Source organism: Betta splendens, chromosome 2 (genome assembly GCF_900634795.4).
Source record: "Betta splendens chromosome 2, fBetSpl5.4, whole genome shotgun sequence".
In the NCBI taxonomy this organism is placed as follows: domain Eukaryota; kingdom Metazoa; phylum Chordata; class Actinopteri; order Anabantiformes; family Osphronemidae; genus Betta; species Betta splendens.
The window spans coordinates 19,781,613-19,809,075 of record NC_040882.2 but is presented as its reverse complement, the minus strand read 5'-3'; the positions used below and the strand labels follow the sequence as shown (position 1 = coordinate 19,809,075).

General features: G+C 44.1%; 2 protein-coding genes and 1 long non-coding RNA gene across 8 annotated transcripts; 2 read left to right on the top strand and 1 right to left on the bottom strand.

The window, feature by feature from the left end:
• The first annotated feature begins 521 nt into the window (after window positions 1-521).
• On the top strand, window positions 522-18,899 carry LOC114847569 (solute carrier family 12 member 6-like). 5 transcript variants are annotated; one of them, XM_041068918.2, is made up of 28 exons: window positions 522-681; window positions 3,789-4,470; window positions 6,701-6,795; window positions 6,996-7,124; window positions 7,501-7,647; window positions 7,736-7,790; window positions 9,345-9,475; window positions 9,582-9,823; window positions 9,913-10,034; window positions 10,134-10,316; window positions 10,491-10,655; window positions 10,791-10,889; window positions 11,148-11,205; window positions 11,347-11,521; window positions 12,397-12,515; window positions 12,607-12,705; window positions 12,787-12,906; window positions 13,054-13,158; window positions 13,591-13,759; window positions 13,923-14,118; window positions 14,200-14,369; window positions 14,452-14,583; window positions 14,707-14,814; window positions 15,498-15,521; window positions 16,009-16,080; window positions 16,192-16,424; window positions 16,496-16,629; window positions 16,826-18,899. In XM_041068918.2, the coding sequence occupies exons 2-28, from the start codon at window positions 4,260-4,262 to the stop codon at window positions 16,915-16,917; spliced, it is 3,585 nt and encodes a 1,194-aa protein (XP_040924852.1). In that variant the 5' UTR covers window positions 522-681; window positions 3,789-4,259; the 3' UTR covers window positions 16,918-18,899. The 5 variants fall into 5 exon arrangements, with proteins under 5 accessions (XP_040924852.1, XP_028993301.1, XP_028993291.1 ...); XM_029137468.3 differs by lacking the exons at window positions 15,498-15,521; window positions 16,009-16,080 and having other exon boundaries at window positions 3,789-3,925; window positions 4,004-4,470; XM_029137458.3 differs by lacking the exons at window positions 15,498-15,521; window positions 16,009-16,080.
• On the bottom strand, window positions 18,040-20,017 carry LOC129603700 (uncharacterized). Its single transcript, XR_008693842.1, has 2 exons — window positions 19,578-20,017; window positions 18,040-19,233 (listed from the first exon to the last, which is right to left on the bottom strand). It is a non-coding gene; the product is annotated as an uncharacterized LOC129603700 (long non-coding RNA).
• On the top strand, window positions 19,170-27,270 carry tox4b (TOX high mobility group box family member 4 b). Of its 2 annotated transcripts, none has more exons than XM_029137652.3 (9): window positions 19,170-19,291; window positions 21,909-21,977; window positions 22,755-23,042; window positions 23,136-23,396; window positions 23,808-24,128; window positions 24,269-24,349; window positions 24,675-25,307; window positions 25,418-25,572; window positions 26,080-27,270. In XM_029137652.3, exons 1-9 carry the CDS (start codon window positions 19,286-19,288, stop codon window positions 26,135-26,137), a joined length of 1,872 nt encoding a protein of 623 aa, XP_028993485.1. In that variant the 5' UTR covers window positions 19,170-19,285; the 3' UTR covers window positions 26,138-27,270. The 2 variants fall into 2 exon arrangements, with proteins under 2 accessions (XP_028993485.1, XP_028993478.1); XM_029137645.3 differs by lacking the exon at window positions 19,170-19,291 and adding an exon at window positions 20,034-21,734.
• The last annotated feature ends 193 nt before the right edge of the window (window positions 27,271-27,463 follow it).

Here is a 27,463-nt window from a genome sequence, read left to right as displayed (position 1 = left end):
TTAATGTTATTTTTAATCACCGAATGTTCTAAAATAAAAATAAAAATTATAAACTCATATTTTAAGCATGCATGTGCTTAATATAAGCATGTGCTTAAAACTTTTAGCTTTATTTTATTATCTTGTTTTATTATCTACAGCACTTGGTGAATATGTTCTTACATAGCCAAGGAAGGGGCTATTTTCAGTTCTATTTTACTGTTTACACATTGTCAGTGAGTATCAGTCATCTACTACTTTTGACTGTTCCAAGTCATCAGTGATTGGCTCAAGTCACTTTGAATGTATTGGTGGTGGGAAAACATGGGCGGGGAAAAATTTGCATAGACCAAACGAGACGCGTCTCGTGACGCGTCTCGACCCAACAAGACGCGTCTCGTGACGCGTCTCGAAAACAACCAAGACGCGTCTCGTGACGCGTCACAACCTGACATGACGCGTCACAACCTGACAAAACGCGTTTTAAAAACGCCGTTCTAGTGACCCTTGGGGCCCGCCATAACATTTGGAACTACGGCGAGTGCAGCGGGACAAGAGACGCGCTCACTCTTACGCGTAGTTTGCGTTGGGTCGTCTGGAAAGAAGAATTGCGAGAAACCCGAGGAAGAGGAGCCAAAGGTTCTAGATGCACCTGGCAGCACCTGAGCTGCGGAAGGATTCCTTCGAGGACAGCCGAGGCCGGTAGGCGCTTTGTGTGGCCGCCCTGTCCGGTTGGGGGGTTTCGGCGGCGTTTGCCGATGTTAGTGAACAGCCGGAGGAGTTGACAGGTTATCTTCGGCATGTCTAGCTCGCGGCTAACGCTAGCTGCGGCTACCTGAGCCAGTCAGTCACTCAGACAGCCCCCCGGACCCGACGCTAGCGGTGCGTTTACCGGAACTACGGCTCGGGCTGCCCGTTATTATAAGATGCTGGATTCAGACAAAAAGCGGAGGTTTGTTTCATTTCAGCTGAGCCGCGCGCCTTCCAGAAACCGCAGCTTCTCACGAATGCCGCATTGCTTTTGTTATGAAATTGTCGGTGAAACAGTGTGCTCCTCGTTTCACTACCGCGCCAGTCCTGCCCGTGATAATATCCAGAAGACGTCTGCATGGACCGGTTCAAGCCAGAATTATTACTGCTAGCTTAATTGGCTTAGAATGGACTGGAACCGAGCGGCGCTTAGCATGCGAACATCACCAGAGTACTGGGCTCGTTAAAGTCACTTGACGGGGACATCCTGTGTGTATGCTGTTTATTTCAATAAGAGTCAGAGTGTCGGTTTGTCTTGGTTGTTTTATTAAGGTTACATTCACTAACCCTTCCTGACTGGGCACTGGTTCCTTATTATGACAATTCTGTCATAATACACTAAGTGTGATATGATATGTGTGTATGTTTTGGATCCAAACTTTGTTGTGGTGTTCTAAATAAGGGTTGTTTGCTGTAAAATCTGTAATTTAATAGATTGGGTCGCATGCCTTTTTTTTCAAACAAATAGCAAGGTTTCCATATAAACAACTGCAGTTATTGGAGTTGAAATTTGCTTTGTGGTTTATGAATTCAAAAGCTTGTTCGAGTGTGATTTCTTGGCGTCTGTGAGGTCTTTGTACAGTGTGTCAAGACCACGTCTGTTATGAAGTGTCTCTGAAACTACAATTTAATGTCAAGGGACAGTCAGTTATTTATTGAATCTTAGTAAAATGACAATAGAAGTGTAAACTGGCAGAAATAATCATCAGCTGTCTTTGACTTCTGACTCTGAAGTAGCAGTACCCGTTTTAAGTTGCTCTTGAAAGTGTTCTGATTGCAGAGGCTTGCATAAGGCCTTATCAGGGTTATAACTGCTAGATACAAGCCAAGATACTGGAGTGTGAAAGTTTAAACAATCTGTAGATAGTAGTGTAAGGTGACATTATTCCCATGTGATATTGATTCCAAGTGAATGGGGTCCTTTTTATGGCGCATCCAATCAGTTACCCTGACTTGGCTGGGAAAAGCAGAAATAGTGGCTTATTTGCTTAAGAGCAGAACAAAACGTTCTGCAACATTTTTGTGCTGTAATATTAGACTGAAAATGGAAACCGAGTGTGCTGTATTTGAATATAAAGTATCAAGATTAATGGATCAAATGTCTACAGTAGAAAAGGAAACTCTCCTCCCTTTATGTCACAGGGGAATGTTTTCTGATTACTGTGCCAGTGTATTGATGGCAGAGTGTACCAAGATTTGTTACTTTATCACCATTATGGAAACTGGGTTCTGTGGTTATTGTACTGGGAGGATACAGAGAAAGACACTAGTTTAGATAAAATATGACGTGAAAGAGATGCCATTTGTGTTTACTTAGACTAATAATCCCCTCTGGGGGGCAGGGGGGGTTCCCTGCCTTTCAAACTGCTGAAAGGCTGGGAATCCTGGGATAAGTCCCTGCACCTTAGAGAAACTGAGCCAGTGAAGCTGGAAGTTCAAATTCAAACTTTCAATTGTCACATACACAACCACGCACAGTACAATATACAGTGAAATGCTTGAACAACTGTCCAACGATAAAGATAAGATGAGTGGAGTAGAGGAGTAGTTTCCCAAAGAAAACATTATGTATGCTCAACATGAAAGCCTGGTATCATGGCTCTCTTTATCTTTGAAACCCACTCTCCTAAGTCATGCTGTCTGTCTGTGAATGTGGATTGACTGTGGCTGCATTATAAAACAGAAAACTGTGCCGCTCCTGTGCATAGACAGAAAATGGCCAGCAGCTCCAGGCACAGCCGGCTGAAACCGCTCTAACCGAGCTCCAACCATTCAGCTGTGCAGCTGTATCCACCTGTCTCGGCCCTATTCTTTCCCCCAAGATGACGGAGTTGGCTACACAATTGAATTGGGACGTGAGAAACCACAAGCCAATTCAGTTTATACTGGTTGTACACGTTCCTAATTCAGAGAACTGGCTCCGTTGGGTGGACTGAAGGTATATTTTGCTAGTGGAATTGTCACATGTGAACAGGGACAAGAAAAAGTATATGGAGGGTTTATATTTTCTATTGATGTTTTACTGCATCCCTCGTGCGATGGCTTGATTTTGTAGCTCAGCGGTAAACCTTCTCTCTGTGTGGGGACGTATTTGTGATACTGCAGAGGATGCACTGTGAAACTGTCGTAGACATGACACGAGGGAAGCGTGGAGACGATAACTGTGTTACAACACCTCTAAGATGTTCAGATTTCCACAACACATACTCTAGACACAAATGAATGAACACTTGTGCCCATTCTTCTAATCAGGGCTGTGAACTTGCTACTCTAACGTTAATATGGATTGTGCTGCAAGCGCTAATTAATTATATTGCTGAGTTGTATCCTAAATTCCTACTGTAATTTGACTGTGTGTCAAATGAGGATTTAAAACGTCTGAGGCTCCCTGTTAAGGCACACATTTCTGCCGATGACAAGATAAATCAAATGGTAATGTTCAGATTAAAACCGGGTCAACCAGCTGTGCTTGGCAGACATTGCTGGCAGAGAGCAGCCTTGGCATGTTTGGTAACAAAATGACAACAGCATGTTGAAATCATTTCAGATGATGCATTACAGTCCACGATTCAACCCAATAAAATGTCTCTTACGTATTTAAAAAATGATTGATGGACAATATTTGTAATTCCCAGTATGTGCTGATTATTTGCAAACTTGTTTTTTTATTGAGGTCAGTCTCTGCTGTTCTAACTCATTTGTGCTTTTTTTTTTCCTCTTTTCTCCTCATCTTCCCACCCCCTGCCCTTGCTGTGACCACTGACCGGTCCTATTCATAGAAAATAATTTTGTAATAAGGTTTATTGTTAAAGCTGCTGAAGACAAGCCCACTACCCTGCAGCACAGTCCTCGTGTGTAGGAATCAATACATTTTAGAGGTAGAAAAGGTCAAAGAAGCGGATTAAAGTGCAGAAAGGTAAAACCTCCAAAATAAGATGTACGCGCATCTTCCATTTGTTTTCTAGGATCACCTGTTGTCTCTCTTGTACTACAGGGATATTTGTTGTCAGACAGACTGCAGGTTAACTATCACATGCCTGGTGGCAGTCACCCATTTCACTTCAATGGAGAGGTGCAGTTGCAGAAGAGAACATGGTAGAAGTCTCCATTTCCTGGGAGATAGCCTAGCCTAGCTCAGGTCACCACCGCTGCCCCAGCTGGAGCGTGCCCCCCTCCCGGCCCAGTCCATCCTCTCCTGCACTCTGCAAAACACCCTTCCCCTCGCTGCTACCTCTTCACAGTCAGCGGCCATGGCATCAGTGCGCTTTACAGTGACGCCCACCAAGGCGGAGGACCTTCCAGGGCTGTCTGACACGTCGCCTGACATGAGCTCCCGCTCTGGAGCCCGCGTGTGCTTCGGGTCCAGAGAGAGCGTCAATCGAAGCGACCCGCTGAGCGAGGGGTCGGGAGCCGTGACAGCTGCTGGGGGAGAAACGCCCGACTATAGCAACACGGATCCAGGTGAAGAACACACGCCCACATGCAATGAGTGAAATGTGCCCTTCCTGTGGCTTAAAGCGACGAGCAACATGAGCTTCAACATATCCTTTAATACACACACTGACACTGGTGGATTTGTGTACATCACAAGCCTACACTGCATGGGAAGCAGTCGTTCTAATCCTATAGAGAGGAAAATATGTCACGCCTTTGGCTTTTTAAGACACGATTAGACTAACATTTAAAAGATCAATTTCAGTTTGATATCTTAGCATACTATTGTATGTATTTGCCTGTTTGCATTCAGTCAATACTTTTCAGACATCGTAGTACTTTTTACTTGGTGCTTTAATTTGTGTCATGGTTAGTTAAATCATTTCATGTCACTTCATTCATTCACACATGTTAAGGCACAGCCCACTATGAAATCAGCCAGTTACACCCTGTTAAGTTACAGTCAGTACACTCCCTAAGGCTCACAGTTCTCTGATCAGTCATGCATGTAAACATGTTTACCCATGTGCACTCTTATGGTGCCTATGATCACAAGCTGATACGTGTTATATTATTATACTGCGACTGGATTCCCACACAGCAAACCCTTGGCGAGTGACTCGGTCCAGGAGCTTTGGCCAAAAAGCTCTTCCGCCTCACAAGGTTTCAAAATGAGACTTTTGTGTCAAAACGAGAAGTGCTGTTTTTACATTCTTTCACATGCTTGGGAGTTGTGTGTTATGGATATGTGTATTGACCTCTCCCCAAAGTCTGGGTCTGAGCTACAGCACAACCTTTACACAGAGCAGGAGGTGAGAACAACAAGAGGAGTGAAATGTACAGTATGTGGTGTAGGATTCACTTTCCCCGCTGACGGTGTGAGCCCACCTACAAGTATGATTCATTCATGTTTGACGTCATGAACCTTTTACATGGAACTGGTTAACAGGTACAGATTTACCAGCAACATGTAGCTGGTGAGTCTAGTTTGATGAGGAGTTGCCAAACGGGTTTCCTACTGCCTGCAGTGACTGTGCATCTTTTATATAGAGTACAGTAATTCAGCTTCCAGAAGTGTTTATGAATAGCTGCACTCATTCACGAGCTGAACAGGAGGAGAGAGATAATGCTATTATCTGCATTGAGCCACTTAAGCAGTTATAGGGATGCCCAGTGTTGTTTAATAAGGTTCCATAAATAGAAATCGAGTCTGTTAATCCGATTAAGATCCAATCAGGCTCGTGGCTGTTTTAAACCGAGGAACAATGAGGGAGGCTCAGCTGGTCAACTTTTCTATATACGGTCAATCGCCCACGCTGAAACAAGGAAATCACAAATATAGGAGGAGAAGTCATCTCCTGCGTGGCTGAAATAGAAAACCGGCAGGCTGACAAGAAAAATGCTCCTGTTGAAGGGTCCAGGGAAGGATGCTTAAATGCAATGCAGGAAAAAGAGGCTGGAGGAGCACCGTGTTCTTTCCAGAAAGGTGAACTGCTCTGTGGGCTATTGTTTTTCTATTTAGGGTGTATGTTTGGGCCCAGTAGTTCCCGCTGTTCACTCACATGCACGAGAAAGCTTCGTATTCAGGTGGACTCGGCTCATCAGTGATGCTTTATCATCCTAATAAAGAAGAGGAGTTGTCTGTAAATTTCCTAAAACCAGTCAGAGTCGTTAATCCTCATGTCTGGGCTGCTCTGAGGCTCCCAGCTGTGTCCCGTTGACTGAATCACTGCACACAGCTGTCTACTGTGATGCTTTGGGTGTGAGTGTGTGGAGCCTTAAAGTATCTGTGGCGCCGTGGGAATGAGACAATAGCAATGCAACATGGGGCGAGAGCTTCTGACGCAGAGCAACATGCTGGTGACAGAGCGCCGCCTCATCTCGCTCGGCTTCCTTCATGGAAGAGCAGTATTCGGGTCTCTTTCTGTCCTGTTAAGTGAAGCTGTGATGCCGATTGCGTGCGTGTGGCAGCGCGGGGGGGAAGTGATGCTGCTGACTCAGGTGCAGCCGATGCCTGGCTGCTGACCGAGGCTGAACTGCGATGGTGACACGTTGACCGTTGCAGCAAAGTGTGCGAGGAAGCGAGAGAAGGAAGACGTTGGAATGTGCGCAGCACTTCCCCCGACGCCATGGTAACCGCCATGAAAGGCCTGCAAAATGCGTCCAGTCATTTCCAGCGCGTTCCGCCGCGCCACTCGCACGCTTCTCCTCCTCCTGCAGGCGTCTCCTGTCTCTCATTCTTTATATTTGTGTGTAGGTGATGGAAATTCCAAAATCTCCAGTGTGTACATCAACAACACTCATGGGATGGATGATGACGACTTCTACGACAGAAACCTGGCCCTTTTTGAGGTACAAAACATAATAATGTCAAAACTGTTTACAAATGCACAACACAAAAAATATATTGTGGCCTAATTTGCTCGTAAAATGTTTTTATTATAAAGTAAAAATCCAAATTGTGTAAAAGTTCTTATATCCTTCATCCTCCATCTTCTTTCACCCCACTTTTACTCCCCTGACCACCCCCCCGGTTTGTTTTCCTACCACAGGAGGAGATGGACACTCGGCCGAAGGTGTCTTCCCTGCTCAACCGCTTGGCCAACTACACCAACCTGACGCAGGGGGCCAAGGAGCACGAGGAGGCCGAGAGCATCGGCGAGAAGAGGAAGCCCACCAAGGTGCAACCAGGCTCGGAGTGCTGTACTCAGATTTGCTATCTGCTGCTATTGGCCCTAACTTAGCGCCTTCAGTGGAGAGTTCAGCAGGACGTGACCTGATGTGCACTGCGTTCCTGCTGATAAGGAGCTGGCTGCTCTAGATTAGACTGTCTGGTGTGGTGGCTCAGACTTATTTTCCAATTTTCCATCCGACTCTGATTTTACTTTTGCACGTTTGGGCACGATTGCCAACAGGCAGCTATGAGCTTTAGTATGAAACTGGTCCTTCGAGATGTTGTAGTTCTGCTGTGTAATAATGTACTGTACATATAAGTAGACAATGTCCAAACGGAGCCTCGGCTCATTCACGACCCTGTCCTCGTCGCTTCCTTTCCAGTCGCCGCAGATGGGGACGTTCATGGGCGTGTACCTGCCCTGCCTCCAGAACATCTTTGGCGTCATCCTGTTCCTGCGGTTGACCTGGGTGGTGGGAACTGCTGGGGTGCTGCAGGCTCTCTGCATTGTTTTCATATGCTGCTGCTGTGTGAGTATTGGAGTGTGTGGCTACAGTTCTGTGTATAAGCTGACTAAGGACATCCACTTCTGACTGACTTCCTGATTCTCTTCTCCAGACACTGTTGACAGCGATATCTATGAGTGCCATCGCCACTAATGGAGTTGTGCCAGGTACAGTATGTTACAGTAGTGTCCTTGTCGTCCTCTGCATTTAATTCGTACAGAAGGTTACACTGCTAACTGAGCTCCCCAGATGTTTATTTGAACTCTCAGTGATGCTGTTGTCCGTCGCTTCTTCCGTCTGTGGCAGTGCTGATGAAGTGCATCTGTTTTTCTAATGAATGTTATTTCTGTTTATCCTGCCTCTCCCTTTGTCTGCTTCTCCCTCTCTGTCTGTACACATACAAACAGGATATTTATCAACCACTGACTTTACCTTTCACTGAAACGCCTTAAGACAAATATCCTAAATGTCAAAGTAGTGTGATATTTCCACTTGCACGTGACATTTTGATGTAAATGTAGAAGGAAAAGCTCTGGTGGGTAACATAGACGATTAATTTCTAACATGTCTTGTTTGGCATCAGACATTTCATTTCATTCTCTCTTTTTTTTTAACATTTCTCTCTTCCCATCTAGTGTCTGATGATACCGTACTTTATACTGCGTGTAGTAAATTTACCCTAAGTGAACAAACTTTTTGTTACTTTAGGGTTTTGAGTCCAGTAATTTCCATTTGCAGAAAGAGTGCAGAGGCAGCTTTAATCCAGTTTTTCTGCTGTGTTTCAGTGTCGGCTCGTGCAAACTTGCAACCTCTCATTTAAATGTCTTACTTTGTGAAATTACGCATATTTTAGGTTAGATCTTTGTTAAAGAGTTGCTTTTGGCAAAGCAAACACTGAACTCTTAACAGGGCTAAATCTGTGGTTTTTGTCACCATTATGGGTCTCACTGTACCAAAGCAGATGTTCTCTTTCAACTATAGAGCTGTTTAAAGTCAGATTACTGATAATGCAACATGAAGTCATTCCTTCATTCCCAGAAAGGAATCTGCTGACAGGGATGTGATTTCAGGTATTCAGTCTGATTACTAGTCTACAGTTGTGACCCTTTGAGATTGAATATCAAGGACATTTTTTCTTATTTTAAATCAAACAGCGACGACATTAAGGTGATAAATATAGATGTTTTATCTAAAAGCCTTTTGCGTGAACACAGGAAGTTAAATGTTAAGTGTTGTCTAAACACGTCTCTGCTACAGCAGAGGTTCATATAGGGAAAGCTGTGAAGGCCGTCAGGCTCTTGAAGGCAGCTTTCAGTGCAGTCAGCTGGTTGATGTTCTTGCTAAAGACAGTTAGACACTTTTGAGAAGAACAAGTATGTGAAGTTGTGAAAACAGGACTGCAGCCACCGTTTGCTCAGTCTTCTTGCTCCTGCAATTTATTCATATTCCAACAATATATGCGTAGAGTAATGTCTCCCATCATACTCTTCTCTCTCTCCCTGTATCTTCTAACACCATAATGTTACTAACCATTCACATGCCTCTCTCTCTCTCTCTCTCGTTCTCCCATCTCCTCTTCTCCAACATCTGTCTTTCTCCCTTTCCTTCTGTTATTTCTTATTCTACTACCCAAATGTTCTGTTTGTTCCTCTCCCCACCCTGATGTGCACCCTGCCCTACTCTCTCTCTCTTTGTCTTCCTTGCTCTCTCCTCTTTTTCAGCTGGAGGTTCTTACTTCATGATAAGTCGCTCTCTGGGTCCAGAGTTTGGTGGAGCAGTGGGCCTGTGTTTCTACCTGGGCACCACCTTTGCTGGAGCCATGTACATCTTGGGGGCCATCGAAATCCTTCTGGTGGGTTCAGGCTATGTGCCATTATCACTGTATACAGTAAATACTTTGACAAAACTCATCTTGTGTTAGTTTAGGTATTCTGACCCATGCTAATCCCCTCCTTCAGATGTACATCGCACCTAAGGCAGCCATCTTTCATGCGGAGTACCCTGAAGGCGAAGGGGCGGCCATGTTAAACAACATGCGGGTCTACGGCTCCATCTGTCTCCTCCTGATGTCCTTGTTGGTGTTTGTGGGCGTGAAGTACGTCAACAAACTGGCTTCCATCTTCTTGGCCTGCGTTATCATCTCTATTGTTTCCATCTATGTGGGGGCCCTGGTCTCCGCTTTCACACCACCACAATTCCCGTAGGTGTTGATTAATTCCCAAACATACATATCTAAAAAATCCTTTACCTGTAGTATGTGTCCACTGACTGCTGAGTTTTCATCTGCAGCGTGTGCATGCTGGGAAATAGGACTATCAACGGCCATGAGTTTCATGACCAGTGTGCGAAAACCATCTCTCTGAGCAGAACTCCACTGGAAAGAGACAACATAAACTTCACATTCGCTGATGGTGGGTAGCAGAGGATGTCTGTTCACTCTCTAACCTTTGTGGTCACACTGACTCAGTTTTCTTGATGATCTGTAAACATGTATTTTTGTTCCCTTACAGACAATAGAACTGTTGGTCCAATGCTGGAGCCCACTCCTGCTCCTACATTGGTGAGCACCACGGGTCTATGGAGGATTTTCTGCCAAGGCCCAGAGTTGAACGCCTCCTGTGACGAATACTTTGCTGCAAATAATCTTTCTGAGATTGAAGGGATTCCTGGTCTGGCCAGTGGCATCATATCAGGTAGTGTGTGTGTGATATGGAGCATGTGTATAATGTATAAAAAGGTACTTAATTCACAAGTAATTACAAAAAAGGCTGAATTCTTTGTTTTTTTGTTGTGTATTAGTTTGTCTCTAATTTACTTCAACTACACAAATACTGCTAACTAGAATAAATTGAATCTGGTACTTGCAGAGAACTTGTGGAGCTCCTACCTCAGCAGAGGGGAGGTCGTGGAGAAAAGGTCCCTCAGCTCCGCTCATGTTGCACATTCCTCATCCACCCATCAGCCGTACGTGTTTGCTGACATCACCACCTCCTTCATGCTGTTAGTTGGCATCTTCTTTCCCTCTGTCACAGGTGCAGACTGCTTTTTTTCTGATTTCAATTTTTAATTGATGAATAATTGAATATTATGTGAGTACATTTTTAAAAGCTGCTTTTTGAGTCCCATTACAGTTGTCATTTTGAACTTACTTTTGTTCTCCCCCATAGGAATCATGGCTGGATCAAATCGATCAGGAGATCTGAAAGACGCTCAGCGCTCCATCCCCACTGGAACAATCCTCGCTATCCTCACCACCTCCGTCGTCTGTATCCTCTCAAGAAGTACAAACATATTACACTTAACATACACTTAATTTCCAGTCACTTTAAATTTAATAACAACTGAAACAACCATAAACACATTTTTGTCCCAGCAGAATTAGAAAAGTTTAGTTTTATGTTGCTGCTGAATTTATTTGTTTTCGTCTGACTTTAATTGCTTATTCTTATATCAAAAAGCCTGAGACACAGTTGGCTTGATGTGGTTTGGCTGTGGTGTTGTTTTCCTGAGTTTTGCCCATGCAGACCTGAGCAGCGTTGTTTTGTTTGGAGCCTGCATTGAAGGGGTGGTCCTTAGAGACAAGTCAGTACATCTGCTCTTGTGTTTGTGCTCTGTCATGCATGAGATGGAGATTATTTTTATTGCACATGCTCTGTGTACAAAAAGGTAGTTGTGATGTTTCTGTCTTCTTAAAAGCCCTAAATGTATTTCTGGCTCTTACAGATTTGGAGATTCAGTGAAGGGGACTCTGGTGGTGGGGACTCTGGCCTGGCCCACTCCCTGGGTCATTGTGATTGGCTCTTTCTTCTCAACGTGTGGTGCTGGCCTGCAGTCGTTAACTGGTGCTCCCAGACTCCTGCAGGCCATCGCCAAAGACAACATCATTCCCTTTCTTCGGGTTAGAACTACAAAACGACAAACACACACCTTGCTGCTTCTTCTATAATATTTATTCACTTTTCTCACTATTTAGCGTCCATCTTCATGCTCCAGTATTGGGGTGATTAATTTAGATGATGTTACAGATATTCAACAATCTTACTTCAAACAATGTAAACTCAGTGTAATTAAAATTTCTTATGATCTCAGTAGTGCGGACTGTCAAGAGCCAGTTATGTTAGTTCACAGGCTCAGGCTTATTCATAATGTGATTTTACACCCCTCTAAAATCAACCGGTTACAGCTGGATTAACAAAGTCATGTTTGGAATGATGTAATGCTTTCAATAGATATCTGCTGGAGTTCCAAAGGACTGAACCTTTGTGAATTATTAAATACTGCAGCCTCAGTGAGACGGTCTGCAGCAGAAATGTGGTACATTCCTTCAGCGTACCTGTTGCATATTCAAAGGTGCTGACCTTTTGATTGTGTTTCTGAGAAAACTGGGGACTGAAACCAGACATGGCTGTTTTTATGTCCTTAGCTAAGAAAGCTCACCTACAACTAGATCATAACTGTGTCTGTTTTTAGGCTTAGGGCAGATTGTAGGAACAACAGCCAGAAGATGTGGCTTCTTTTTAATTACTGCATTTCAACATTATTGGTTATGGACAACAACCCTTTCTTCCCTTTTGAGGAGCAGTTGGTCAGTTCTAGGAGTCATGTGATGTAAATGTCACAGGTGCGTTAAACGTTAAACGCAGCAGCTGAGAACCACTGAAAATGGACAATTGACCACTTTGAATGTGATAAATGGCTTTGAAGGAGTTTAGCTAGTTTTTCGTCTGATTTACTTTTATGTTTCATTAGTCGTGTGCCTGTGTGTTTTACCAGGTCTTTGGCCACGGAAAGGTGAATGGAGAGCCCACCTGGGCCCTCCTGCTGACAGCCCTGATTGCTGAGTTGGGAATCCTCATTGCCTCCCTAGACCTGGTGGCTCCCATCTTGACGATGTGAGACGTGTGTGTGTGTGGGGGGGGCTGATCCTCTTGTGATGTCTTTATTCTTCAGGAGCCTGAGTTTTAATTCATTTTCTCCATTCAGGTTCTTCCTGATGTGTTACCTGTTTGTAAACCTGGCGTGTGCTCTCCAGACCCTCCTTAGGACGCCTAACTGGAGGCCGCGCTTTTCCTACTACCACTGGTACTATCGCACACACAAACACACATGCTTTTACATGGAAACACACTCTGACCTGTGTCCCTTCCTCTCACCTCTGTCCAGGTCTTTGTCATTTTTGGGGATGACCATCTGTCTGGCACTCATGTTTATATCCTCTTGGTACTACGCAATCGTTGCTATGGTGATAGCCGGCATGATCTACAAGTACATTGAGTACCATGGGTATGTTGCTATGGAGATGTACCCCCTCTATGATAGTACATGTACATCATAGTGAGATTTTTTTTTCATAATTATATTTTGAGTTGTGTGAGATCATAGATGTTGTATTATATCCTCACAAGTTTCATGTATCTTCATGTGTATTAGAGCAGAGAAAGAGTGGGGGGACGGGATCCGCGGTCTCTCACTTAGCGCTGCCCGTTATGCCCTCCTGAGGTTGGAAGAGGGACCACCACACACCAAGAACTGGAGGTACTGGACTTAAACATGAAGTTATGAGTTGTGACAGATTATCATGTAAATTATATAAGAAGAGTATATCAAGTGGTAAAATACCAGATGTCATGTGTGCACATTTTTACTGCAACAGCATAGTGAAGAAATATGTATTATTTAAATTATTAACTGTTATTAAATGCACAGATTTAAAATGTTCAGTGCATGTATCTATAGTAGATTTAGATTCTCTCTGAGCTGATTAGAGAAGCTGCAAATGTTTTACTGTGGAGAAAAAAGGGAATTGTTCGACTGATACAGTACTGTACATACAGCCAGTACAGTGTGTAAACTACAGCTGATATTTTAAGCTGACTATATTTCCTTCTGGGTTGTGTGGGAGATGTTCATACCAAAGCTGAAGAGAATCTTCCTCCATTATCTCACACACTGGCTTCTCCTCTCCAGGCCTCAGCTCTTGGTGTTACTAAAACTGGACGAAGACGCCCACGTCAAGTCTCCTCGTCTGCTGACATTTGCCAGCCAGCTGAAGGCGGGAAAGGGCCTGACCATCGTCGGCACCGTCGTCTCTGGAAACTTCCTGCAAAGCTATGGTGAAGCCCTCGCTGCTGAACAGGTGGGGAGTCACAGTGGTAACAAAACATGAAAATGTTTTTATTTCATTTAAAGCTTTTGTCAGAATGTTCTTTTTTTTTCCCGTAAATACTGTTTGTCATGCACCGTATGTTACTGTAGTTCTCTGGAATGGAGGGCTGAAGGCTGTTTTTACCCCTCTACAGACTCTGAAGCACCTGATGGATAAGGAGCGAGTGAAGGGCTTCTGTCAGTGCATCGTGGCCCAGAAGCCACGTGAAGGTATCAGCCACATGATCCAGTCCAGCGGCCTGGGAGGAATGAAACCCAACACTGTGGTGATGGGCTGGCCTCATGCCTGGAGGCAAAGCGAGGACCCGCAGTCCTGGAAAACCTTCATCAGTGAGTCGAAGGGGTTGGAACGTGGTGTGAAAAGTGTTGACTGAGTTAGCAGGCTAACAGCACCACCTCTCTTCCATCCAGACACGGTGCGGGTGACCACGGCGGCCCATCTTGCCCTGCTGGTGCCCAAAAACATCTCTCTCTTCCCAACCAACAGCGAGCCCTGCACAGAAGGCTACATAGACGTGTGGTGGATCGTACATGACGGGGGGATGCTGATGCTGCTGCCCTTCCTCCTGCGCCAACACAAGGTAGGATTTTTATTTTTCCCTTTTAAATTGAAGAAAAGCAGTTCAGAAGAAACCAATGCTCTTACTGTGCTCACCTCCTCAGGTGTGGCGCAAATGTGGGATGCGAATCTTCACCGTGGCCCAGATGGAAGATAATTCAATCCAGATGAAGAAGGATCTGGCAACTTTCCTCTATCATCTACGAATCGAGGCAGAGGTGGAAGTAGTTGAGATGGTACAGTACTCAAAATACTAAATATCATGTTTTTTTGCCTCTGCCTGGCTTTAGCAGTGAGTCCTAGGGGCGTCATACAGTGCAGTGACTAACTCATCTCTGTGCTTCTCCATCTTCTCGCAGCATGACAGTGATATCAGTGCATACACCTATGAAAGGACCCTGATGATGGAGCAGAGGTCTCAGATGCTTAGACAGATGCGACTGTCCAAATCAGACCGGGAGCGAGAGGTAAGGTTAGGTAGGAATAAGGTTACTGTATGTGAACAGATTTTACAAGAGCTGTTGCTTTTATCATGCCTCCATCACACATTGATTAGCTCTAAGTCCTTCTTAACATATACATATTTTCTGTACACAAGCGTGGTCATAACCCTTTTAAACCTGATTTATAAATAGTATATGTGGCCGTTAAAGGAAGTTAAAGGAATAAACCCGAGTTAGAATGCGGTGCCCTGAAACCTAAAATTACTGGCAAACCTTTAATAATAGCTGGAACAACATGTAATGAGGGCGGCGCCTCACAGCAAGAAGGTTCTGGGTTCGATTCCCGGAGGCGGCCCTGGTGCCTTTCTGTGTGGAGTTTGCACGTTCTCCCCGTGTTTGCGTGGGTTCTCCCCGGGTTCTCCGGCTTCCTCCCACAGTCCAAAGACGTGCATTAGGTTGATTGGCTTCTCTCCATTGCCCGTAGGTGTGAGTGTGTGAGTGTATGGTTGTCTGTCTATGTGTTGCCCTGCGATGGACTGGCGACCCGTCCAGGGTGTACCCTGCCTCTCGCCCGTAGCCAGCTGGGATAGGCTCCAGCACCCCCGTGACCCCGCACTAGGGAGTAAGCGGTTAAGAAAATGGATGGATGGATGGAACATGTAATAATAAAACTCATGTAATGTTCTTTCACCACTTGGCCTCTTCAGCGGGTACGTTGGAGTTTTGATGATGTAAGTTACTAGTTACACAGTAGTGAATTGTCTGATGTAGAGCAGGAAGTTTCCACAGGAACAGTTGAATCCTTCAGAAAAAGACTAAAGTGTACATTACTGTGTACTTAAATTTTTAAGATAAAAATAATTTAATTTGATCAAAAGGGTTATGGATTACATGAAACTGTGCTTTACATAAACTCAAAAACATTGGTTCTCTGAAGGATTCAGTTAGACATTTGTCTAAAATTGACGACCTGCATCAAACCTGCATCTTTCAGACATGTCCCGACATAGAATAGTAAAGTAAGTAACAGTAATAATAGTTTCTACGTCTATTTCAAACCCATTTCTAAGTCCGTTTGGCTTCCTTTTGACCCAGGTCTGTTTAGGATATCCAGCGTTTATGCCGTTGTGGCCCAGTAGTGAGCCCCCCCCCCCCTTGCTTCTGCTAAAGCAGCAGTGTTTGGATCTAGCAAGTTAGATGACGTTGTGTTGTCTATAGGTGTATCTGTCCCCCAGGTTCAGGAGTACAGGAGTCCTCAATACCTCAAACACCTTCAAAGGCAACAGACAGGTACAAAGAGAGAGCCAGAGAGTGAAGGGGTGCAGAGGAAATGTAGATTAGGGCAAAAAAGAAAAGTCATCAGATGAAAGACAAAACATTTGTGTTGTCTCATCAAACTAGGCCCAGCTGGTGAAAGACCGTAACTCCATGTTGCGTCTGACGAGCATCGGATCAGATGATGATGACGACACTGATGGTGGCGAGCGGGACAGGGTGGGGAGTGCTGGCGGAAGCTCGGAGCACCATCGACGAGTTCAGATGACCTGGACCAAAGAGAAGACCTCACAATACAGAGCCACACACTCTGGCTGCTCCACCCCCGAGGGCTTCAGAGACATGCTCAGCATCAGGCCGTGAGGGAACATTCTCCGAACGCGCCCGTACATTATACACTGCGTGCCACATGTGTCTTTTCTCCTTCCAGGGACCACTCCAACGTCAGGCGGATGCACACAGCCGTCAAACTCAACGAGGTCATTGTCAACAAGTCCCACGACGCCCGGCTTGTCCTACTCAACATGCCAGGACCCCCCAGGAACACAGATGGAGATGAAAACTGTATCCTTATCAGCAACGCTGCAAAATATTTGGCTGCGTTTGTCAGTGTTTGAAGAATTTAGCCATGTTTGACAAATCTTCTTCAGACATAAAGAAAAAAATAATAAATGAAATTAGAGCATGATGTAGGGAGGTGGCTCAAATCCTTTAATCTTTGTTACTTTTTGCTGAGTGCTAGCCTTGATTCTTTGGCCAGATATGGAGTTCCTCGAGGTCTTAACAGAAGGACTGGAGCGTGTCCTGTTGGTCAGAGGTGGAGGAAGCGAAGTCATCACTATCTATTCCTGATTGGACAGAAGAAGCAAAGTGTTATAAAGAAGGAGCCAGTTACATGAGCGAGGGGAGACTGGGGCCTCCAAGCTCTGGGGATATGAGCTCTAGAAGAGACTGTCACTGGCTGCTGTGTCGGTCAGGACGCCCCATACCCTGACTCTGCGCTTGTCCTTTCACCTTCACACTTTTCTGTAGTTTCCATTCCACTTACGTTGAGCTTCAACAAAGCCAACACGGTTTTACGATTAAGCAAGAAACAACAAACAAATGATCCGTGTGTGTCTGTGCATGTGAGTATGAAAGTCATCTATCTGCAGGATGTTTGCTTTGTCAGAGGAGGGACCAGAGTTGTGTTGAGTGTGTTTTTGTACGAGGACCAACAGTGTTGAGGTTGTGTGCTCCGCCGTTTTTCTGAGGTTCTGGGTTTCGATCATAGTTCTCTGTGGGGCCTCAATACCTGAATTTTCTACTGCTGTGAAGTTTATTACAGTAGCATAAAATTGGAAAAGTACCTCTACACTTCAAAAGAAGTGAGGAGTCGAGTTTTAGACCTGCTTAGTGCGACACATTCAGACATCTTACAAAACTTCAAAGGAAGTGGGGGTTATTACTTAGTGACATATCAATACTGACTCTTTTACTTTAAAATCCACCATGTCCTGTAGTATTTGCACAATTTTCAAATTTGTTTTATCTACAATGAAGTTAAAAGACTGAACTACTTTTTTTATTTTTGTGTTTGAACTTGCTGCTATTTCTGAGTCGTACTAATAAGTACTGAGGTCCAATTCTGCCCATAACAAAAGATCAACAGTAAAGAAAAAAGACTCAAAACTAAAGCATAAAAAAGTTCAGATATACTGTACTTTACTGTACTTAAAATATTGCAATATTGAGTATATTAATTTAAAATTTGTGCACCACATAAAATTAAAAAATGAAACCACAAATAAGATTTAACTTATTGAAAGAAATGACATAGAAAGTGAGACAGACAATGTTTTATATAGAGATAAAAAAGAATTGGTTAACAAATGGATTTGATCATCAAAATAATTCCAATTTTAATTCAATGTGTTTATTCTAGTAATTTTAACAACCCTTAGGAGTCTAGAGCTGTTGTTTGTTTTCTATTGATTGTTTTTTATTGATTTTATTTTTGTTTTTTATGTCACAATATCTTAAGCCAGTCATGTAATTTGACCATGCTGGGATGATGGTTGACTCCTAAGGGTTAAATCAATATCCTTTTTATTAGATATAGAAATACTGAATTGGTCTTCCATACTTTGGCAATTTTCTGTATGAATTTGTTAGATCCCAGCAAAACGAATAATTACAATAAATGCAAAGAAACCAATCTGTGGTTTTCTAAGTTGTGCCATAAGTTGGCCTCACATTAGAAACACTAGGCTCCTAGTGTGTAGATGCTAATGTGTTGGAACAGGTTGTCAGGCTTTGGGTTTTGCTCTTGTGGTTGTATAAAGAGAAGATCTAATCTGCACTGGACCATCATACAGACGACCACTTGCGCTGCATGCTGTTAAAATGTTGCTGTGACTCAGACAGAAATGTATGTGTGTGCGCGCAAAACATATGAATGACACATGTTCATTTGGCACATTATTATGGTGTCCGTTCCTTGGCTATGCTGTGATATGTGAGCTTGTGGCCTGAGTCTCACCACTTCACCATACACCTCAACTAAACCTACTGAGAACCTGCTCTGTCTGCGTGTATGTGTATGAATGAGCTTGTTGCTTAAGTGCAGAGCGGTTAATTACAATTGTTTGATTCAAGTTCTTTTTCTTATTTTTTTACAGTGTTATTGTGAAGGGATTCTTTATGTTCATTGTTATTTCTTGAACATTGTTTTATTGCTTGTACATAACGACAAAGATCCCAAGTTTTATCTTTTTTTAATTACATTAATATAAAAGAAATCTGAAAAAAGTTGCTTGATAAAAATATGGAAATAAAATACTTTTGAAAGAAAAGTTACAAGATGTGTGATTATTTTAGGTCATCACCTTTCCATTTGTGATGCTGGAGGTGTCAGTAAGATCATAGTAGGAAGGGAGATTAAAATAGAACATCCCTGCTGCTTTCATTGATGTGTTTTTATACATTTCAGGTCCTATGACTTTATATAAAATTTCAGATATAAAACTGCAATGGGTACAAATAAATTCAACATGGAAAAGCTAAACTGTCTTTTATTTTGGAAGCCGACGTCTCCGTTGACGTGCTGAGGTCACTTCCGATTCACGTAAGATCGGAAGCCGGTGCCATGTTGTGATATTTGAGGAAATCAATTCTGGGCGAAGTTCACTGGCAAAAAGTGGAATAAAAACAAAACATAAATCAGATTTCGGGGGTGAGCATGGAGGTAAGAGTAGATGGTGTTAGAATCGTTTGACATAATAAAAGAATCACGTTTGTCTTCATATGTGATGATCAACTAACGTAACAGCACAAGATCTGTGGTTGTCACAAACACAACAATGATGGCCTCGTTACTAACGGCCTGTCATGGCTCATGTGTTTCCCCTCTTTTTAATGTATTCATTTTGTTTGACTTCATCACTTTATCAGTCTCCCCTTTATAAGAGGTCAGTCCTACACACTTGTCTGATGGTGTTGATTTAATACGATAGTATTAAGCGAATTATTACCTTCCGGCCCGCAAAGCGGTCTTATGTTGAATGCAAGCCCATAGATGAGGGAGATATTTATGTTCCATAAATGCCTTTGTTTAATCGGCGACCTTAATTTTTAGAAATGCCACCTACGATTTGAACCTAGAAGACCGTAACGGAGCGAACCAACTGTATGAGCAATGGAGTATAAGTTAAGATAATCGTCGGGCTTTGAATGAGACTAAACGTGTTGATTTTTTTTAACATTAACAACTAAAATATATGACAATATAATTGGATGTTTTCTAGCTAAATTCGATTTTTAACGTGACACCTTTGATTAAAGTTACAGCAATTAAGACTAGCGGTTAAGGCTTAATAGACGTCATTAATACCGAGAGACAGGTCATGACGGATCACTTCCTGTCAACCTTCAACATAAAATTAGGAATTAGAAAAACCTGTTACTTTTTATGTTACTAACTAAACTGTAAACATAACTTATTTAAATGGTTTTGTGTAAATGTGAGCTCTTAAAAACATAAGAAATTTTGGTTGTGATAAGTAAGTAAAATAAGAAAATACTACTTAATTACATAAAAGATTAATTGGGTGATATTTGGGTGGAATTAAATTGGAATTGGGTGTAAATAAAGAAATTATTGAAAAACTGTTATTAATATGAGATAAATGTGTAAATAAGTAGTTTTACAAAGTAGAAGTTAAATGTTCACATGGACAGAATAAGAATACATATTGGGACCATAATGTACAGTACTAATATTAGTGACACTGAGTTTGTGAGGTGAATAGAAATTAATGTCTCTGTGTTTACTTCAATGGATGGATGGTTTTAGATACCATAACTGGTGTCTGGCACAAGATCAGATCTGCAGTAATCTCAGCCCAATCACTGCTGGTCAAAGCCACAGACCACAAAAGCTCAAGCTTTGGTGATTTCAATAGGGAGTTTTGCTATCTAAATAAGATAGTAACTAGGAAGCATTTTAGGTTCCATTTTGTAGAGGAGCACTGATTACTGTAAAACTTTAAACTGTCCTCTATGTCGTAAAATTGTAAATTTGTTATATATATTTGATGCACAGAAAAACTGGTTTCTTGTCCTTTGGACTTTAGCGCTACTTGGAAAAATGAAGTACGACAGAGTGCAACGCCGTCTGCTTGTGAGGAAAAGGCAGATAGCAGCCTAATAGGAGCATATCAATATTAGTAAAAATAGACTTTTTCTCTTATCTGTGGCCTCTTTTTTATTGATTTTCTTTCCTGATTGACCTTTGCAAAAAATATGCAGTTACCAAAGTAGCTCCACTACTTTTACTCTGTAATCCTCTGGCTCTATTGGCCTATGCCTTATGCCATTTATCATTTAAGTCTACACCTAGTAGAATCCTATTTATTCGTCTATAGTAGACCACTTTTTAATATCTTTACTCAGTTGTAAAAAGTAAGTAGTTCGATTCTATTTTGAAACCCGATTCTCTCCACTTCCGCTGGCGCGCTGTTTTCGTCTGACCCCACTTCCTTTTGCGCTGCCCGTGATCCGTTGCTCTGGATCCATTGAGCAGCCTGGCCCGGGCCAACGCGGAGCGTAAACGGCCGTTCGATCGGTCTTCCTTCGCTGTCAGACACCTTGAAAACGACCATTGTCGTATTCCGCCCCAATCGAGCAGCTGCTGCTGCGTCCCCGCGTTACACTTAAAGCCGTGCCTCGGAGCCATTGATTGAATGACACGTTTGCGGACCGACAGACAAACGGGCGCCAGCGGTACCGCAGCCTTGCGTCAAGCCAGCTAGGGCTAAACCGTGTAACGACAAGTCAGCAAGAAAGACGGGCACCAGCCACGTTCGCTCGCTCGCTCGCTCGCTCGGTCGCCAGCCAGCCGGCGGCACGGGTATTTTTGGCACGGGCGCCGTCGTACGCATGCTCCTCTAGTCGGCACCGCGGCGCCACCTGAACCCGCCTCGCGCACAGGTAAAGCTGGGCGAATTTCGCTCCGTTGCGTAACGACGTGCTGAACCGAACGGGGGGCCTTTATAACTAACACATGACGCCCTGCTGAAAACATGGATCTGAATTTTTATTCGGACTTAACGGACGGCACCGGGCAGCACGGCGGCGATCCAGAGTTCTTGGATCCGCAGTCCTTCAACGGGTTCGACTCTGACAACAAGGTGACTATTCAAATGAGTGGGCTTCACGTGCCGCCACCGCTCAGACAGGCTCGTTGGTACATTTGATCACCTGTGACGTTCCAGATGTACAACAATGTGGATGAAATTGACATTTTGGACCTAAATAGAAATATTGGCGCGACTCTTGTCTAACTTGGCTTCCTGTTTTTCCAGTTCCCTGGAGGCAGTGACAACTACCTGACTATTACTGGGTCCAGCCATCCCTTCCTCTCGTCTTCAGAGGTAGGCCTGCACGGCTTCAGCCCTGAGGCTCAGGGTTGTTGGGTGTCACACAGCTGGCTCCTCTGGACCTTACAGTCTTTACTGGGGGCACAGTAGCCCCACGTGAAGCACCACCAGACAGTTGAGGATTAGCCGCTCTCTTCATCTATATGTGATGGGTTGAACGCTTGAAGATGAAACGTGTGTGTGCGTGTGTAAAAACCAATCCACCTTTACGTGCTCACTTTGCTTCTAAACCCATTGACCTCTTCACCCTCTGTCTGTCAATCCCTTTACTGCTTCACACACCTGCTAAATTATTACAGGCATTCTTTCTTTTTCCATTATTACAGATATTTAGCATGTATGTTACTTACCTAAATGTTACCTCGTGTCGGGATTCATTTTAGTTTTCAGACACCTGTCCAGTCGCCTGGGAAACGAATGAATGTGAATGATGTTCAGCTGTAATCATGTATTAGGATGTTAGCGTGGCCAGGCTAATCTGCTCTGCAGCAGGTGCGGAACAGGTTACCATGGTGATCTGTCCTGGTTAAATATGAGTCAGCTGTGGATATCCAGTAAACCAGAGCTCAGCAGAACATGGATCATCCCACTAATCTTTCCCAGAACAAAAACAACGTTTTAGAAAGACTTTGATCTATAATCTTTAGTGGGTTAATTTTAATTAAAGACTCTTCACCGGTTTCTTTTCGAACTGTTGTTTCCTACTCTGCATCCCAGCATCTCACAGCATTGTCCTGCTCCTTTCTTTCCTCACCGCTTCCTGTTCTCCAGACCTTCCACACTCCCAGCCTTGGAGATGAGGAGTTTGAAATCCCTCCCATCTCTCTGGATCCAGACTCGGCCCTCACCGTGTCGGACGTTGTGTCCCATTTTGGGGAGCTGTCGGACACGGGGCACTCCGACAGCGTGGTGGTACCTAGGAACTCTGTGGTGGAAGGGAATGACCCCTCCTTCGCCTCCCCTTTCGTCACCACCCCCTCGCAGGGGTTGGAGCACCTGAGTCTGGGAGTCATGAACACGTCGGGGGGGAGTACGCTGCTGGCATCATCGCTGGGAATGGTGAGGAGTAAAGGACCCTTTTAACTGGTTGTAGGCATCTCATTCTCACCAGTTCGGTGCTGATCTTTTCCTCCGCCTTCCTTTCTTCCTCAGGATCTCGGCCATCCCATCAGCTCTCAGTTCAGCAGCTCCTCCCCGGTGACCATCGACGTCCCGCTGGGTGACATGGGTCAGGGTTTGCTGGGGTCCAACCAGCTGACCACTATCGACCAGTCAGAGCTCAGCACCCAACTGGGGCTTGGCCTCGGCGGCGGGAACATGCTGCAGCGCCCTCCGTCGCCCGAGCACCCTCTGTCGGCCACGGCGTCGCCCACCAGCTCGCTCCAGGACGACGACATGGATGATTTTAGAAGGGTGAGCGTCAGAGGTCAACCAACAGCTCCACTCTGCATATGCAACGTGTTCACCCAAAAGCAATTTATCTTGCATTGTTTTGAGAAATCACAAAAATACTTCCTGATAAAGAGAGAGCTGTTAACAATGGGCCTTCCATAAGTCTTAAGGATCGCTGAGGTCAGCTGCCTTAGGTCTGTTCTGCACTTCACCTACTGGAGGCAGCCATTTTTTTTTGTAGTGGCTCGACTACTAAGTGGGAGGCGTGGTTAATTGGAAACATAATGTCTGTGTGTGAGAAGAAGGAAACTAGAGAGAAAAGCAATCTAAACATAATGTTATGAGCTTGTTAGCATATATACATATATATGTTGCCCTTATTGTGTGAAAATCTTTGTAAAACATTAATTTTTCCCTCTGCTCTCTCATCAGAGTGTCCTAGTTGAATCTCCAGTTTCTCTGGCTGTCTCTCCTGGAGTCATCTCCCTCGACACATCCCTGCCCGACTCCCCGATCTCCACCCAGTCGTCCAGTGTCTCACCAGCTATTGGGAGGAAAGGAGGAGCAGGAGGAGGGAAGAAGGCGAAGAAGAAGAGAGACCCCAACGAGCCTCAAAAGCCTGTGTCGGCCTATGCTTTGTTCTTCAGGGATACACAGGCAGCTATTAAGGGACAGAATCCCAACGCTACATTCGGAGAGGTTTCTAAGATTGTGGCCTCCATGTGGGACAGTCTTGGGGAAGAGCAGAAACAGGTGAGGGACAATACTCCTAGTAAGGCTGCAGGGATCCATCCGAAAGGAAAACAAAAACCTATCAAAAGCTCATGAAAGGCGACATCCTCAGTAACGTAGTGAGACCTGATTATTCTGACTGGTTCTTCCTTTCTCGTCAGGTTTATAAAAGGAAAAATGAAGCAGCAAAGAAGGACTACTTGAAAGCGTTGGCGGAGTACAGAGCCAGCCAGGTTTCTGAGGTGACTGTTTGATCCAAATCTGAATATTGTCACTTCATTTGCATCATGCAACATTTTTTCCCGTAGCGTGTATCTTCATGTTCACTGTTGTCCCTTAGTACAAAGTTAAATCTATATCTTTTTGCTCCGGTCAGTACTATACAAAGTAGTAAAATTACCTCTTGGTGGTGGGCAAAGTAAGTACTTCAGTTAAAGAAGTAACTAGGTTACTACCTACTCTACCTTCAAAATTAAAGTAAAAAGACACAAATTTTCACCAGTGCTGATCAGAATATCCTGTGAAAAGTAAATATTTTCACCAATCTTCAATCTTCCCTCTTTTCAGGGCCCTATTGAAGTCATGGATACTGCCCCGTCGCCTCCACCCCCAGCTCCCGCTCCCACTATCACAGCCACTCCCACCATCCCAGCTGCTCGCCCCACCAGATCCCAGCACTACAACCCTGAGGAGAACACCATCACCAACATCTGTACCTCCAACATCATCCTGGACCTGCCTCAAGTCACCACTCGTTCCCGCACTGGCGCCATCAAACCCCAGCCTCTGCCCCCGGCCACCCCTCCGAACCCCCCCACCGTCACCAAGATCATCATTAAGCACACGCAGCTGCCCTCTGGTGCCGTGTCCATCACAGCGACGCCCGCCACCTCGCCGCGGCAGCCGCCGCCCCTGCAGCAGATGCAGAGCACGCCGCCCCCACCTCGACTGCAGCAGATGGTCCATGCCCAGGCTCCTCCACCCCTGCAGGCCAAGCCTCGAGGCGGAGGTGCTGCTGCCGCCACGGCGCCGCCTCCGCTGCAGATCAAAGTTGTCCCGTCTTCGCGGCAGTCGGATTCAAGCGCACCGGTGATTGTAACGATGGGTGAAAAGCCTTCACTTGTTTCCTCATCTTCTGGTGTGACATTGGGAGTTGGAGAGGCCGCTGCCGTGGGCGGAGGAGAGGAGGTGGAGGAAGGGGTCAGTAGGGTTCAGCTACTAGGGTTTTGTCTCATAGAGGCACCGGTGTGGGGTTTTAATCACTGGTTAGGTTAATGCCTACATTGGTCTTTTTGCCTTGTGTCTCTCAGATGGAGGTAGAGGTAAATGTGACCCCCGGCCCGAGTGTGACCCCATCGGCCAGTCCGAACATCTGCATGCGTGCCGGCTGCAACAACCCTGCTGTGGAGAGCAAAGACTGGGACAAGGAGTACTGTAGTAATGAGTGTGTCGCCACACACTGCAGGTGCATTTCTCGGAGCTAATGACCTGAAATGTCTTAATGGATGCTCATTGAGTGTGCTCAATACTATCAGTGCTTTATTACGTCTCTATCCAGTATCTGCTCATCAGACAGGTTTAAGTGGTGTTTAGAAGCTTTTCACAAGGAGTGAGGGCATTTTCCAAAATGCTGGATCTTTTTGGTTTAAAGGCCCATAACGTAAAGCTTTGGCAGATGATCAGCAGGTTTTAAGATCAACCTGAAAGCAAGGTCACAAAGCAGAAAATAATTCTAATTGAGCAGGAGAGATGGGATTTATTGCTGATGTGTTCTTTATTGGGTGGATACAGTCTAGTCCAAAGTGTTCCCTTCATCAATCATTAAGTAGTTGGTTTCTTTTAAACATTTGGTTCTGAATATGATTAAAATCATGATTCTGTACTTGTAACTGTATTTTGTCTCCGTTAGAGGTTTTAATGCTGCATATTATGTGTCAGAGGAATAATCTTGTATATCCTTTCTCATCCTCAGGGACGTGTTCATGGCCTGGTGTGCAATCAGAGGACAAAACTCCACCACTGTCACATAGGACAGAAGACACAAGTGCTACACACAGAGGAACGGGCAAAGACAAAAGATGAAATGCACATGAATAAATGAACGAATGGATGAATGATGGCCAGATGGGGCTCAGGTATCGGCACGTAACGATTAGTTTCATCAGTTCGTGTTGGATGGACGGACGGTCAAGAAAGCTCACTATGAAATACTCCTTGCTGTGACTGTGTGATCTTGTACAAATGGTTCTCCAGCAGAATCAAATCCATACTTATTTCCAAAAAATTCCAAATAATAATGAAAAAACGAAACGAAAAAAATAACGAAAAAAACTCTTAAGAAACCAGAGACTCGATACTGCTCCATGATTTTCCTGTTGATCATGTATTGTAAGTTAAAAATATGGAGTTGATAAAAGTAGACATTTTTTATGAACTTTTGGTGGTTTTTTTATTATTTTGAAAAGGTAGAGAAAGTTCAGGAACTAAAGTTGCGCTTATTAATTTTGAACATTGACCTCATTCATGTATGAGCTTCCTTAACTGTTACATTGAGGATTGTTGGATGAGCGTGAGGGTTTTTTTTTTTAATTGTTCTTCAGTGCAGTGTGTGGGGGCTTCAGCATCGACAGGCCGGTAGCTATTCCAGAGCTTTACATGACCAACAACCTGGCAAAGCACAAATTGTCTTAAAGCTGGTATGGAGTTGTGCGAGAGGGTAGAATTTTACCACCAGATCTACACCAGCCAAATGTGGGTTGTCGCCTCTAAAAGCTACTTTGTGGGGGAAGTAACTTGTAATCATTTAAAGAGTTAACAAAGCTCAAAAACAGGTGCTACAATTCAGGAAGAAATCTCTGTAATGTTCTGTTCTCTGCTGAGATACCTGCAACATAAGCTTTTAAACATGTGACACATTGGAACATTTGTTGTAGGCGAAAAAACTATTGGAATGAAATAAACACACCAGCTCAGACAACACTATTTACTGGAAAGGGAATTTGGTAGAAAAGCTCTCCTTTTCGCCACAGCAGTGTGTAACTTAAGCTTCAGCTCTGTTATTAATCAAGAGGCATGGTCACGTCATTTCCCAGCGATGCAGTTCTCGTTGTAGACATCCTGGAAATGTTTTTAATGGTGGAATAAAGTATTTTATGTTTTATTACACGTGAGTCGATGCACATTATGAAACCTGAAGAGCTACTTCGAAGAGTAAATATTGCACACACTCACCTTTATGAATTGGTACTAGACCCATAGTATTGTTCATTACAATAGTAAAACTGTCACACTTGTCAAAATGTTTTAGAATAATCTGACATAAAGCAGACAGATATGCACTATTAAAATAAGTCATA

Excerpts from the sequence above, each read along its gene's own strand:
- LOC114847569 (XM_041068918.2), top strand. The coding sequence starts at position 4,260 with ATGGCATCAGTGCGCTTTACAGTGACGCCCACCAAGGCGGAGGACCTT. Across the intron at positions 14,584-14,706 it reads AGGTGGAAGTAGTTGAGATG|CATGACAGTGATATCAGTGC; the intron begins GTACAGTACTCA and ends ATCTTCTCGCAG. Across the intron at positions 16,425-16,495 it reads GACATGCTCAGCATCAGGCC|GGACCACTCCAACGTCAGGC; the intron begins GTGAGGGAACAT and ends TTCTCCTTCCAG.
- tox4b (XM_029137645.3), top strand. The coding sequence starts at position 21,627 with ATGGATCTGAATTTTTATTCGGACTTAACGGACGGCACCGGGCAGCAC. Across the intron at positions 21,735-21,908 it reads GGTTCGACTCTGACAACAAG|TTCCCTGGAGGCAGTGACAA; the intron begins GTGACTATTCAA and ends CTGTTTTTCCAG. Across the intron at positions 23,397-23,807 it reads ACATGGATGATTTTAGAAGG|AGTGTCCTAGTTGAATCTCC; the intron begins GTGAGCGTCAGA and ends CTCTCTCATCAG.